The sequence below is a fragment of the Phaethon lepturus genome, unplaced genomic scaffold (genome assembly GCF_000687285.1).
Source record: "Phaethon lepturus isolate BGI_N335 unplaced genomic scaffold, ASM68728v1 scaffold5872, whole genome shotgun sequence".
NCBI lineage: Eukaryota > Metazoa > Chordata > Aves > Phaethontiformes > Phaethontidae > Phaethon > Phaethon lepturus.
In genome coordinates this window covers 3,702-19,290 of record NW_010522482.1, presented here as the reverse complement: position 1 = coordinate 19,290, position 15,589 = coordinate 3,702, and the positions used below count along the sequence as shown (strand labels likewise).

Sequence of the window (15,589 nt, the reverse complement as noted above, 5' to 3'; positions counted from 1 at the left end):
CTTCAGGGCCCAACTCCTGTGTCAAGTTTCCTTTACACCCTCACATTTAAAATACGCACATGTTGAATTTACACCTCCTTCCAAGTCCCTTCACATGGCCATAATAATGGGATGGGGGCTTGGTGTAAATCACGATAAGGCCATTAGGCAGAAAGATCATTCACCCTCTCTCTGTCAATTAAGGGATATCAGATACAGGCAGATACACAGACAAGACATCCTTGTTCATCTGAGAAAATAAGCTTAAGTAATCCCTATGTAATCACTCTTTTCTCAGCAAACTTTCTGTAGCACAGAGAAGATCAAAGGTGGCTTTCCCAGCCAACAAAGTTATTAACACCTCAACGAAAAAGTAATGTTACACAAAAGTCAGAGCTGTCTTATGGCTTCCTTGATCTGAGGACAGAGGCGAGCAGTAGCAGGAGGGGGCTGTTACCCTCAGTACAATAAGGGCAGCATCTGAGCACGAAGAGGAAAACAACATGCTTATCTGTGAAAAAGATGTATTTTCAGGACATTTTTAAATTGCTACTTCTTTGAAGGAACAGTTCCTGAAATAAAAAAACTGGATAAATATTTTTAACTATAGAAAAAATCTTCACGGCACAAGACCAGAAAGCATACTGGCGATAAGGCACTGTGTGCTGAAGTTAAAAGAAAAGGAGATAGGCATTGCCCTTAAAGTTGGTTCACAAGCAAGTAAATTCTGGATTTATTTTCACCACAATGAAGCCAAAAAAACCCTCAAGACCTCAAAAAACCCCTAGGCAGATGATCTTTGAAGTGTCCTTGATTTTATATGGAACATGAAAATTACAGATCCATGGAATACCTTTTAATTCAGGATTCCCATCTTTGTTAACTGAGATCAGAGGGAAGACTTGGAGCACTAGGGAAGGGAGTCCATAAGAAACAAGAAGCTCCACGATGAGCAGAAGCAGTAAAGCTTGGTTTCCTGTCTGTACTTTCCCTAAAGCTAACATACAGCATGGACTCTCTGATATACAAAGAATGGTTCTCTCCTCTCCTATTTTCAGGAAGATTACTGCAACTCACTATCCCTAAAAACTCAACTTTCCTCTGTAAAATGTGGTTAAAATGGGCCAAAGGATTCAAAAGCTTCTGAGAAGAGACAACACAAAGAAACAGATATGCACAAAGTAAGGATGTGACTGTTTTCTGAAGCTGTAACACCATAAGAAAGGAGAAGTAACAATCAGCAGTTCCCAAAACATGACACAAATATCACCTGCAGTTTGAAAGCAGTATGCAAATGACATCCTAACAGCCAAATGACATTCACGCATGCCACTGGGACTAAATTTGTAAAAGCCTTGTATAGAGTACAATCAAGCTAAAACAAAACACAAGCATTTAATTCATCATAATTAGACAGGGCAAGAGCCTCCTCCCCAACACAGCATGCTCTGGCCACCCTACCTGCACCGGACCGAGGTAAAGAGAAGCCTATCATACCTCACCAGGGGCTTTCATGTTATCCAAGTTTCTGCAAGAGTCATGCCAAAATTGCGCCATTATTACTTCAGCCACGTGAGGAAAAAACCCCACACTTATAGAAAGAAAATATAGCTCAAAATATCATTGAAAAAGAGAAGCTTTGTGTTTGAATTGAAGAAATGGTAACGAGTGTTCCAGTCCCAGTCCGAAAAGCATGGGAGCATGGAACTGGGAGAGCAGTACACACGTCTGCCTACATCAGCCCATAGCTCTGTCCACATTTTCTGTCAGATGCCTGAGAGAACTCAACGCAGAGAAAGTTATTAGAAAAAAATATTATTACTTAAAAGTTGCCAGGTGGAAGGTGCTATATAAATATTGAGAGATCAATACAGTAAGTAATTTACCAAGAAAAATAAAAACATACATTGGCATTCTGTGTGATCAGTAGCTTATGCTTTCAGAAGAAAACAATTCTACTTTATCTTTATTAGAATTAAACTTTAAGGCCTGAATTCACTATACATTATTCACTGTTACATTTTAAATCAGCAGAGAGGTAATCAATCAGCTCATTAGCTCCAAAATGTGTTTAACACTACATTTCGCTAAGTTCCCATATTAAGAAAACCACAGAAAAACCTGGAGCTGTTAACATCTTTTTATCATTGGTTAAGAACTAACAAGTTAGGGCACTGTAATTGTTGTTTAAAAAAAAAAAAAAAAAAAAAGAAAAGAAAAAAAATCTCACCTTCCAGCTTTGCCACCTTAGACTATTCTCTTGCTAACAATGCCCAGTTAATGATTCTCCCTTATTTCAATTAGTCTGTTGAGATCTTTCTGAAATCATTTCCAGCTACAACAGGGCTTCCTTTTTGTGGGTAGCAGCACATGTCAGCTTGGCACAGCTTTCCTTTTTCACAAGTGCAACATGTTTCCTTGTGTTGATAGAGGAAGCTATCAAAAACATACTGTGGCTGGATTTAAGAGCAGATTCCATAGCACTGGCCATCATTAGCATTTCTAGCCAGCAACATTATGCTGATCTGAAAATTAGCCTTTCAGGACTAAGACTTAAAAAATACAGTTCACATGCTCACTGTGACAGAGCAATTCCTATATTTCAGATACATGGTCTCTCTCCCATGGCCTGCGCAATGAGGTGGCAGCACACTGATTTTTATTGCTGGTGAACTCAAAACAAGAGACCGCTCTTTATGAGACACAATGCAAGCATAGGCAAATACGATCGTTGCATCCATACAGTTGTTTTTCTTTTTTTAATGCATAAAGTGGGTGCACAAATTTAAGTAACGTTCAAACTCTTGGCAAGTTGCCAGCTCACCCCATTGGCAACACAAACGTTAGGCATTTTTGAGTCAGGACACCATGGCAGTGAATCCCTGAAAAAAAATCAGGGATTCATCCTGTCTCCTTTAGCAATTGCGAGATGAATTTTCAGAAGGGAGTAAATTTTCTGTTCTCTGAGGTACTGAACATTGAGCAAGGCTGGATAGAAGAAAAAGGTAGATCATTAATCCAAGTAACTCTAGCAGCTCTTTTACATGACATCCCGCTTTTGTGGCTTCTTGATAAATCCTAACTGTTAAAGACAAAGCAAGTTAAATTGTGTGATATTTAGAGAGCACCTAATGACTTCTATATATGCTCCCGCAAATACAATTAATACTTTATTTTAAATTAATTTTCCTTAAAGTTTTCCCTAGCAGTTTCATATTTCTTCTATGCTCCATTTGCATCTGGTGTTCTTAGATAACTTACACAGCCAGGAGTTAAATAATATTTTGAAAAATCGAAAGTAGAATTATGAGGCTCAACAGACCAGCAGTAAGCACAGTAAACACTTGACAAAAATACAAAGACAATTGGGTTCTGGAACCAGTCCCTTTTTTTAACACCTTTAAAAGTTCTGTCTAATTAGGTTCATTTTGTGACAAACAAAAATGTAATTAGATCAGCATTGCTGTTATTATAGCAGCCACATGAGAGAACCTAGATGATTTTACTTGTCAAGCATTTAATCAATTTTTAGTCCTGTACTAGCCTCTCACTTTCAAAGCTCATGGGAGACTACATGCCTTTCTCATGAGCATGAATCATCAAGTTCACCCACACGTCAGAGTTAACCTATAGAAAAATTGCCATCTTTATAAATACTTCACAACATTTTAAAAATGGCATTCTGTATGGGAGCGGGGGGGAAGATTCCCTCTTTTTTCCTGGAGGGAGAGGGGAGAAGTGGAATTCTGTATTTCAGGTAACAGAGACTTCATTCCTAACAGTTTGCAATGCCATATATTGAAAATATGGTCAGTAAACAACAACTATAAGCCCCTACTTGTTCATATGACAAATATTTCACTCAAAAATGGAGCAACATCAAAAAGCTAGAAAACAAATGGTCATTCTCAACTCTGTCAGTATTGCAGCTGGTATTCACGCAGGTTTAGATTAATCCATGAGACACTTTTTCAGAGCTTATCCTAGGTGTCAGTTAAGCAAGAAATCTGGCTCCCGATAACCAAAGAGTTTAAAATCGCCTTCAAACCGTGCGTAGAGGCGTCTTATGTCTCTCTTGCTAATTCCCGAAAAATACCGCTCTACTTTTGTTTTGTTGTACACTGTTATGCCTGGTGGAATTGTGGGATATGATACCAGATGGTCTATGCCGGCTGCTTTCAAGATATACGGAGCATCGTCCTCCAGGGTTTCATGGTGTCCGATCACGCTATACGTGATTTCACAGGGGGCGCAAAGTTCCACATACGTTACCCAATGAATGATGTGGTCGCCAAACTGAACATCCAGCCATCGGTGGTTAGGGTCACCCAGATAGCGCACAAAATCCTCAAACTGCAGCCCTTTGGTCTCTGTGCGATTCTTTCTATATTTACGAATGATGCCAGGAGCAATTTCATGCCGGTACCAAGGTTCAAACCGAGGATTGTGCACAAATTTGTCTTTAAATGCAGAAATAAGTCTTTCAAATGGATCTCTAACAATAAAAAACTTGAAGTATAAATTCAGTCTAAACAGAGGAAGGAAAAAAATAAGAAATCAAATAATTAAGGGAAGTGTTTAGCAAAGTGTTTAAAGTGTGTTTAGCAAAGACTTACAAAGTGTACGTAAACTCTGACCACAGACACAGCAATATGGATCTTACACCACTTGCATAGTCTATCAATATTATAATCAATAGGACTAGAAATACAATTTCTGTCTTTTTACTAACAGTTATTGTATACAGTACAAAGTGGAAATAGTTCATCCTAGTTTTCACATTTTATTCAAACTGGAGGAGCTTAGTTTATCTAAATCCATATGAACAGAAGACGAAAGATGCTGAAAAGATGCTGAAAGCCCCAAATCAAAGATATTTTTAATGCCATGCGATCCAGCTCAAGAAGCAAAATATACAAAGACATGGAAAAAGTGGCTTAGTGCAGCTAAATGTATACAGAGGGCTGCATTTTTCACTGGCAGGTAGTTACAAAAATCACTGCTTAAGTAGAAAAAATTTCTGGTATTTTATTTGATGTTTTGTCATGCTTTGAATAATGGCTGAGAACATTACTTTCATGAGACCACAGTTTTCAATGTAAGTTCATGTTTTGTTGCGATACCACTGAGCTGTAACATTCTGTAGTCAGAAATTATCTGTAGGAGGAGTAAATTGAAAACAAAGTTTATGTCAGTAACTAGCTGAGAAAGGAGATTTAGAGCCCAGTCCTCACTGAAATAAGACTTTCCAGCCTCAACAGGCACTCAGATCACTCTTCAGGTTCTCCTAACCAGGCACGGCTAGAGGTCAGCAAACTAGATCAACAGATCTACACCAACCCTCTCTCTACACCTAAACTCTCTGATAATTTATTTCAGAATTCCCAACCAAACCCATGTTATGCATCTCCAGCAAAAGTTCTGTGGTGGGCTGACTGCAACAACTCAAATCGTAACGGCATTCAACCTCAAATATCCTCCAAGGCTCATGCTCCAGGTGAACAGTTACTTTCTATGTAGGATTGTTCACAGTGAGGGAGAACAGATCCACGTTCTCAAGAACGTGGTGACAGTATTTTCTCTTGCACACTATCAACACAATCAAGTGACAGGCACAGCTGTGATAAATGTATTTGTACCAGTCAATGCAACAAACCTTGGACTAAGCTCTACTGATAGCTGACACCACATGTATAAGGGGCTGACTCTTCAGAATGGTTTAATACACACAAAAACCAGGCAAGCATAAGCTTACAAGTGTCCGCTGTTATCTTATGTCCTGTTGTCGTCATGCTGCCACCCCTTACAGGGATTATATATGGCACAAGCTCTAGCAGAGATGAAAGCAGCCACAGTCAAAAATCTAGCCAAAGTAATTTAGAAGGCTCTCCTGCAGAGAAATGTTTTTTCTGCTCTAAGAAGAACCAGAAGCACCAAAAACAGGAAGATAAAGTGGTTCAGCTGAACGGACAAGACTCTCAGGCTAAGCAGCACTAACGTTTTAAACTTACCCGGTTCAACCCCAATAAATAAATCTGCCTGCAATGACAATCTTACATGTAGGCACTAAGATTTACTATACAAGGGATCAGGGTGGACCTTCCAACTAAACTTTCCCTTTTGAAGGTCAACTATGTAACAACCAGGTATGCATTGAACTACGGAAACCTTAGATCCAGAGAGAGTTGGTTGGCTCACCCAACTATAGCACCAATTACACTGCTGTTCTTATTCAAAGCCAGTAGGGAGGTAGTCACAGCAACATCTGTGAGGATAGCAGGGTAGTGCCGTGATACAAGTGCTGGAACAGAAACCCCGTTGTCCTCAATTCCCGATATAGACTTCAACTGTATTCTTGATTGTCCATAACACCACTGACTCCAAACCCCTCCCACACCCCTGGGAAGCCATCTCTTACCGTTTTTTAATTTCAGAGTCACTGAAGGAGGACAAACGTGGAAGGCCATTTTTCTCATGATCATGTACAATATTTTCTGGGATCTCTTCTATGGAAGAAAATGCTCCTAGACAAATCAAAAAGAGAGAGCAAGTGAATCTTTCAAGGGGGGAAAAAGTGAGCAAAAGCAAGCATGTGTGCCTTTGGCTGACAGCTTCTTGTTTTATCTTTCTCTTTTCTGTATTTTTAGCATTTAAGGTTACTATGTTTAAAACTGTTAAATGATGAGAGATTCTGACTGCAAAGCTGAAAACTGTTAAAATTCTTTAGGGTACATGACATCAAAGTCCAAGACTAAATGGCCTCAAAATGCTCAGAAAAGCACATTACACAAATTTCATCAGCAATTATGTCCAAGCCTGTAACTCCCCACCTCAGTGTCCCCATTCTCTTTCCATGTGCCCACACATACAAATGGAGGAAGACTGAGGATTAATTCCAAAGAAGAAACCAGCTTTTTGGCTGAGTTTCTACCACCAACAAAAAATAAATGCTGTGGGCTGCTTTTGGAACTGCTTCAACACAAAAGCACTTTCCTGTCAGGATCCATGAGGTTCTTTTAATGACTGACTGTGCTGAAACAAAAATTCCAATCATACAATACCACACAGATTAAAAAGCACTAAAATTAACAACAGAAAGCCTCCAGATACTAATTTTTGCAAGCACGTAAGCTGACAAGAAAAATAATGTCACTAAATTCTGACACATTTATTTTAAGATCCTGATCCTGGAAGTTTTTATGACCTGAAGAAGTATCTCATGTGAGCCCCTTGGACTTTTGGAGTAAGCCTTCACACAAAAGCATCATTTCAGAGTACCAACCTGCAACAAGAACAGAGTGCCACTGTTTATGTGAAAGCCTCTACTGCCTTCACTGTTCCAGAACTGCAATGAATAATCCACAGCACTCAGCATCTCAGTTTTCTAATTTTTTGTTTTGGGGTGGTGGTGGTTGTATTTAATTAATCAAAGTTTTCCAATTATATGTTTTGGTACTCCGGGTGAATTACATGTGGACAACAGATGTCAGATTAGACAGTCCCAGAAATGGAAACCTTGCATTCAGACAGAGCAGAGATTCAGTACAAGCAGTAGCAGATTTAGCTCCCACACACTGCCATAGCTGCAATTCTCCATCCTGAGCTTCCAAACACCACTTCAGTATTTGGACGTAAAGTATTCCCCCTCAAGTATCAGTCCTGCCTGCTGAAACTACCCAAAGAGGAGAAAGTTAGGTCAACTGCAGTGGTAGTCTTCATCAGTAGATACTAGTACACTGGCAGCTCAAGGCAGAAGAGACCAGTGTTTATACTGCAACAATTTTCTATCATTATCCAACATACCAGAACTAGGAAGCTCAAGGTGAAAGGTTCTCTGCTGGTAAGACATGACTTAACTTCCACTCGACACAGCCAATACATCCCTGTCTGTCCTCAGCTATTCTTTGCATGCTACCTCTGTCAAATTCTGTTAAGAGCAGGTACTTCTAATGCACTTACAGAGTTTCCTATTTAGTACTTTCTTGGAGTGTAGCTTTCATAGGTATTTAAGACATATGCATGCGCATAGGTATGGGCATCTCTCTCCTGGATTTTCAGCTCCCATCCATGTATCAAAGTTGAAATTAATATTAAAGTTTTTAAAGACATACTCCTTGCTACAGAAGTTTTGCTGAGGGACACAGTTCCTTTGACAATTTGTGACTGTTTCCTTCTGGGTGTGCAAACTAGTTCACACAAGGTAGAGAAAACATAAAAACATAAGTGCAGAGCTGGCTGTTCGCAGGGTGCTTCTAACAAGAAAGCTGGGTTTACAATGTTCAGGTTTTGTCCACGTCCTGGTGAGCTATGCCACCTGCAAAGCCACAGAACAACCTCAGCTAACCTGACTATTTGTAGCAAATTCACAGCCCTGGTGCACAGCCAAGGCAAGAGGGTCTCATGTCAAACAACAGTGTGTTAAGTTAAATATGATTGAGTTAAGCTTATGTGTGCAGGCAGTGGTACAACAGAAAGCCCCAAGGAAATTAATTATTTTTACTGGCATACCAGGCTACCAGAAGAGGATGGCAGGCTACATGTAGACAGGCAGTGTTCACCTTGTAGACTGTTACTCAAACACACTAGGCCCTTTACTCCTTCTTTTACAGCCTCTTATAACATACCTCTGTTGACCAAACTATTGCCTTAAGCACCTCAGAATCCTCATAGCTCCTATGATGGCCACTGATAGCACATAACACAAGATTTCAGCAGTACAGATCAACAGCAGCAGCCAAGTTTTAACTAGCTTTCTTCATGGCTAAAAACCCCTAGTTAAAAGTCAGTGGCCCCAAGTCAGAATTTTTATATTATTGTTTTTAGGAAATTGTGATGCCTTGTAATTTACTTGTTTCAAATGCCTTAAACCAGTGCCACCCCTTCAAAGGTAAGAAATCTACCTACCACATGCATGTGGGTACTCTTTCATGACTCAAATCACTTTTGAGCCAAGTCATAACAATACCTATTTTCACCAAAAGAACAGGTGTATTTTCTTTAAAAGAGATGTTTTGAAAGGACTAGAAGCAACTGTGAAGAATGAGAGACTGAAATTAAGTATCAGTGTACAGAAAAGCAGAGAGAATTCATTTTTGTGTTGTCCCAGTTGGTCCAATTCTGTTCTTTCCTCCTCCTCAAAGAAACCCACACACCCACAGCAGAGTAGATACCATTTAAAACGATCAAGACTTTTTTCCACTGAGTGTTGCCCACTTTTGGCGTCTGACAAAACAGGATCTTGTGCTTGTCACACACAAATATTCGGTCCAAGACGAATTTGGAAACTGCAGTGTGAGAGAGATTTCTCAATGTAGTGTCTCTGCAGACATTCCTGAGAAGCTCAAGTCTTTCCATATGAACCAGGGGTTGGCGGATCAGATTTCCGGAAAAAGCTTTTCCAGTTGGCTTTATGAAATGGAGAGGGGAAAGAAAAAAAAAAAGTGCAAGAATTTAGTTTTCAGTTCAAATTCTAAAGCATAAAAATCCCCACACTGTGCATCCTCATGACACCCAGATTCGCGATTAAAACATTGCTATGTACTAATTAAAGGAGTAGCACGCAGTTTCCTTCCTGCACTGCTGCTGTACATGTTGGTTCGACTCTTAAGTCATTATGTAATAGCACACAGTAGTAAGAGCTTTTCCATACAACAATTTAAGTCCACTGCAGAGCAGTGGTGTCTCATCTGTGTGGATACAACATGCCTTGACCAAATACTGAAACTCCCACAAAGCTTCAACAGCAAGTAAGAAAGCTTCTGAGGGGTTGGGACAGGAATTTACACAGAAATTAAGCTTTAATCTCTGAAAAGATAGGGCTTAGGGATGCTGACCCATCTGGCTGGGAAAAAAAAATTAGGATAAAAGTTCTGTTTTGTTTTCTAGCACCTATGGGCATTCAGTGTTTCCATTTATCCAAGCTGCAACAAAACTAAGTGGACAAAAATTCACAATGGACAATGAGCAACAGAGCTTATTGCAGTAAATGAGATAAGTAGGCAGGATTCCTCTCCCCCAAAATGGGTGAACTGTTTGATATGTTTCATTTTTCTGAGAATAACCATGATCACCTCTGCCTCATGATTAATGGGGAGTGAGGAAAAAGGGGCTTGTCTCATTAACAGGCAATGGGAAGTTTTAAATTTCTACTGACAAATCTTTCCCCTTCTACTAATTGATTTCACAGTTGGCAATCTTCAAATGTCCCTTCCCACACAAACCATTCTGTGATTCTATGATTTTAGGTACAGTGTCCAAGTGACAAATGAAAAAGGGCTGATTTTACTTTTTGTCCCAGTCCTCCATAAGAAAAAAAAAAAAAAATCTTTCTGCTTTTTCTGTTTATTACTCTCCTCCAATAGCTTCTGGTCAGAATGTAACCTGAATAGCCTGACAGATTGTTTATCTGTCAAAACTATTTCTTTTGCATGCAACCAGGATTAATATTATTGTTCTGCATTTCATGCTGACGGGAAGTCGAGAGGGAACAGTTTTAGATCCAGAAACCATACTAGCCTCTTCTATACAAGTAAAGGAAGGTATAAAACTCACTACACAGATCTGCCAGCCTTCCACTGAACAAAGTGTTTCTCGCAAGTATTTTGAGGATAACTTAAATTACAGTTTTTTACATATGAAACCAGTAAGTGTCATGTTTATACAGAAATCCACCTTCCATGCTGCATCACAAAAATACTTTAAACATAGATGACTTATGTAACCGATGGAAAAAAATTTGCCTTAGACTACTGTGCAACAAGTCTCAAATTGACACTTGCATAAAGGATTTTCAGTTTCCTTGTGAATTATCAAGAACCACATTTGTTCTGGTTTACTGCAGAAAGCACAAAACTATGCATCTAAAGGATCAATTGGTATTGAATACTATTGTGTTCATGTTCTACTTTGGAAAAATGTTGAGATGTGAAGCACAAAAAGCAGAAAACATAAAAAAAGAAATGGGGACTGATGAAAAAAAATCAGAGAGATTGGGCAGAGAACTAAGAGACTAGACAAGACACAGGTTTGCCCTAGAGAACCATGAACCTAATGGCTATGGCAAGGCAGAATATAAATAATCCAAAATTGAGCTATTATATTAAAAAGGCTAGGAAAAATGACTGTCCTGACTTGATAAAGGAGTACTGTAACAATTTTCTCCTAGAAATGGAAATACATTAAGTTCCATCATTCAGATGAAACAAGACAGCAGGTTACCATAATAAACTAGCTTTGTGAAGCTAAAATGGAATTCTGTTGGATCTATCTAAATAGAACAGCCTGAAGAAATAATTCCTGTCCAGCAATTCCTCTTAACAACAGGAAGCCCTTACTTGATCTCTTATTTTCTCCCACTCTTTAATACATGTAACCCTTATCTCAACAGTATGCACCTCGAATTCTTTAGGCCAATGTTTTTCCTCTGGCACATGTACCTCCTCCACTTTTGTCACAGCTGTCAGTATCAATGGCTCTTGCTTGGCACCGTAGCCTAAAGAAGGAAGAAAGGTAAGAGCATTACAGAAGGTAGGGGGAAGGCAATTATTTCTGCTTTAGGACTACACAGCTGAATGTCACTTTCTGTATTAAGCTTACAAAACACTAGGATTTGTTTCCAAATGGGAAGGTACTAGACAAGACATGAGACAAACTATGAATATTTTAAAGGATGTAGTCTGTGGGAATTTTGGATGCAATTTCAGCTGAGTTTTATCAAAGAAACATATCCATTATCTTTTATTTTGGTCTTTTTAAAATAAACTATGCAAAGAGACATAGAAATCATAAATCCAAATATCACAATTGGTAGACTTACTGAGTATAAGTATATGGACAATAGGAGATTTTTATTTTTCCACAAACTTCCCAAAGCATGTCCAAATAAAAAAATTAATCTATCAGGTTTCTCCCTGCCCTCATATTAGTAAGTAGGCTTTTTCTGTTGTAAACTCTCAGACATTATCAGAAGAAAAGTGTCATTAAGGACCACCTTTTATTTCTTTGGTGCTCTAAGTAAATACATCTGACCACCAATAAATACAAGATCCCCTCTTCCTTTATTACTGGACTGATGGTCTTCCTTAGAGACTCCCACGACAGAAGAACAAATTCAGCTGATACTCCTGTTCGTTTTTAATGATTTCAGAGCAGATAATAGTTTAACACCAAATTAAAATATGTAAGAGAAAAACCCTTTGCATCTTTTGCAATTGGTATGCTACAGGAAAACACAAGGCTTTACTTTTCATGGTGCAGAAAGATCAAAAATAATTTGAAGCTGCTTTCCCTAACCACAAAGCAAAAGAACATGATTTCTCCCCAAAAATTTATTTCCATCCACAATGGACCACTTTTCCTTTCATATAGTTTCTTCTTCGAATAATCTTTCTCCACCTGCATCCACAGTGCTTACTGTTTTATGGGTGAGAAAATGCGTCTACTGCCATATCTTTTTCTTAGGGGAGTACTCTACTCTGCCTACACTGGATTTTAACAAAGGGCAAGCATGGAAAAGCAAGGTAAAACTGAAAACAATGTAAGCATCCAAGCAATCAGCTACAGTAAATATTGCTGTGCACAGACTTACTTCACAGTATCCTTCTGTAAAATCAAAGTAATCTGACCCAGTGCAAGGGCAGTTAAACTATCTTTCATTACCACTGGGTAAAAGCATGCTTGAAGATGCTACTAGAGATGATGGACAGAAACTTGACCTATCTCATTAAGAAGCTCCTATTGCTTATGCACCCAAGACATCAGTAAAAGGCTTAAACAAAAGAACACTGTTTCACTGAGCATCTGCTGGTTTAGTTCTAGCTGCTAAGCAGACACATCAAAACAAAACAAAACAAAAAAATTCTCACAAGCCATGTTTTATTAAGTCTAGAAGAGTTCCTCCAGGACTGGCCATCCTGTTGGGACTTCCTCCAAAATTCTGTTGCTATATTCACATTACTTCCCTTCATTAGTCCCAGTACAAACACTGGTATCTCCAACACCTACATACACTTAACCACAGCCATGCCTTTGCAGGACTGGAGCTTAAGAAATTATACAATCTTCTGCTCAGAGAACTATTCAAAGGGGAAGGAAGATTCAGTATGGGGGGGGGGGGGAAACAAGAGAGAAAAATTGGAAAGCCAAGACAATAGCAAGTAAATGCAAAGGTAGTAATTTTTTTAAAAACTACATTTTAATCCTCATAATAAATGTTGGTGGAAAGAACCACTCAAAGAATACCTGAGCTGGGAAACATGAGTTGGCATAGAATGAAATACTGGATTTAACTACCTAACAAAAGATCAGCTTATTTGCAGATGTACTAGGGCTCAAAAACAGCTGGGACCAAGGAAAACTAAGTTAGCCTACAGTTCTCATCTGTAAGACTTGCTGAATAAACCTCACATAGAGGTATGCTATTTAAAAAGGTACACCAAATATATTTATCCACTATCAAGTTGTTGAAACAAATGGCACTAGTGATGTCAGTGCTTAAGTTTCTCTCTTTTTGCATATCTTAGGAAGATGCAGAAGTACAGATCTCTTAGGACTGTAAGTCATGTCATCGCCTTCAACCTAAACTCTCTGTAGGACGGCTTTGTAACAGTAGCTCCTCAGTGGACACAAAACTGTAACATGCTGTGTGGTGTCATCAAACGGCTTAAATTCCTCATCAGCTTACTACCATCTGGGCTACTTAAGGTAAGCAAAAGCCTATAAGCTGTTTGTCAGTCAAACAGCAGAGGATAAAACTGAATGCAAGAAGCAGGGCAGAGGTGGCTAGGCTAAGTGCATTGAAAACGAAATAAAACTTTCCACAAGTTTTACATAATACTGCAGCCGCAGGACAAGCGGTCACAAGGAAAGAGAAACTAGTATCATGTGAAATGAACTCTTTAATTCCTTGTGACTCTCCTTGCTCTTTAAACAGGTAGTTGTGCTCCGTTGTTTTGCATGTGACTTCTGCTCCTAGTAGATCAAGATACTGAAGCTGAATGTATTTGAAAAAGCAGGCCTCACAAGACAGTACTGCCAAACATGATCCCCTCTGTTCTTAACCACCACCAAAAAAAAAAAAAAAAAAAAAAAGAAAAAAAAGACATTCACATTAGTTTTGCAGACTTCTACCAAGAAAAGCAGAAACTGAATATTGGCACTGTCACTTCTAGAAATTTAGTTGGTTTGTTCTCAATCTTACTGAATAAGTGGTAACACGCAAAGAGCTACTTTATACAGAAGTTGTGCACAGTATTTGTGTGAAGCACTATTCAATTTTCTGTTTCACATCAAACGTTAAAGTCGAACTTACCATCTGGGTCTTTAAAAGTCAATGTAATAAACTTGCTAGCAACCATGAACATGAATATCACCCAAAAGCATGCAGCTAGCAGCAGCCACTGGTGGTGCATGTTGTCAGACATGAGCCATCTAAAGTTGTAGCTTCCTGTTTGAAAGAGGAGATTGACACCATTATTTTTGTTCCAGTTTAGAAAAATACTTTCCATAACCAGAATGACAAAACTCTAATATGTATGTATGTTCATAAAACACAGCAGTAGATTTCACTTCTTTTTGTCCTTTTGGCTGGGTTTTTAACCAGTATTAAGGCTGAGGCAATGTAAGCACCAGCTGCTATCAAAGGGAGGCTTCACTCCTCCTTCACCCCTACGTACACATTCCCAGTCCCCTCCTTGTGCTAGCAATAGCACTGTCTGTCTGACCAGGGAGACAGACCACCAAAACCCCCAATTTTTTTAAAGTGTGGCTTATTTTTCGATTTAACTTTGTGAGAAGGCTCATTGTAGGAAAGGGAGAATGAAGGAAGTTCCCCTCTCAGTGGTAGCTAGTCTGGAAATCAACCAAGCTGTAACATTAACAGTATTTTTAGTTATCCCAAGTCAGCTCATGACATGTAACACAGACTCCTCCCCTGCCCAGACTACACGAATTACAGGCTGGAAGGTACCGAGCCAGAACACTAAGCTTAACCTGACAAAATATTTAAATATATTACTGTCTCTTTTAATCTTGTTATTTTTATTGCCAGCAATGTATCAACCATAGGTTCTGGAAGATTTTTTTTTTTTATTTCCATCACGCTAAGCACTATCCACATAAATAGTAAAAAGGGTTTCCTTGCAGCAGTGCCTACTACCTGTAGCTGCATCCCTGCAGGTAAGCCTTAAAAACAGGTCTTCCCCAGGGGTGCAGGAAGGGTTACCCAAACAAGTAAGACCACAGATTCAATGCACAAAGAAACCACAGGTACTGGCTGAATCCAAGCAGAATGAGGATGAAGATACTACATGGTATTACAAACATGTGGTGTCTGCTCTACCTCGCACTTTGCTGGAGTGCTCTGAGCACTTCTTAGCTCGATTTTAGAAACTGTAATCCTAATAAATTATTTTTTATGGTTAGAAGTTAAGATGCAATGTAAGGAAACCAATCACAAAAAGATTTAGGTCCCCAGCCATTAAGAGTAAATGTATAATTTTAAGCTACATGTTTCACTGGATTTCCAACTTCTTGTGCGCAATGCACCCAGGGAAGCACTGGGGCTGACACCGAGTATCTGTGAAAGCACCACTGCAAAATTTAAACTTCCATA

General features: G+C 39.0%; 1 protein-coding gene across 1 annotated transcript; it reads right to left on the bottom strand.

Annotated features, from left to right (window-relative positions):
- Positions 1 to 3,027: 3,027 nt before the first annotated feature.
- On the bottom strand, positions 3,028 to 14,419 carry CHST10 (carbohydrate sulfotransferase 10). The gene is made up of 5 exons (XM_010281812.1): positions 14,288 to 14,419; positions 11,373 to 11,470; positions 9,150 to 9,384; positions 6,398 to 6,503; positions 3,028 to 4,507 (listed from the first exon to the last, which is right to left on the bottom strand). Exons 1-5 carry the CDS (start codon positions 14,397 to 14,399, stop codon positions 3,970 to 3,972), a joined length of 1,089 nt encoding a protein of 362 aa, XP_010280114.1. The 5' UTR covers positions 14,400 to 14,419; the 3' UTR covers positions 3,028 to 3,969.
- Between the last annotated feature and the right edge of the window lie 1,170 nt (positions 14,420 to 15,589).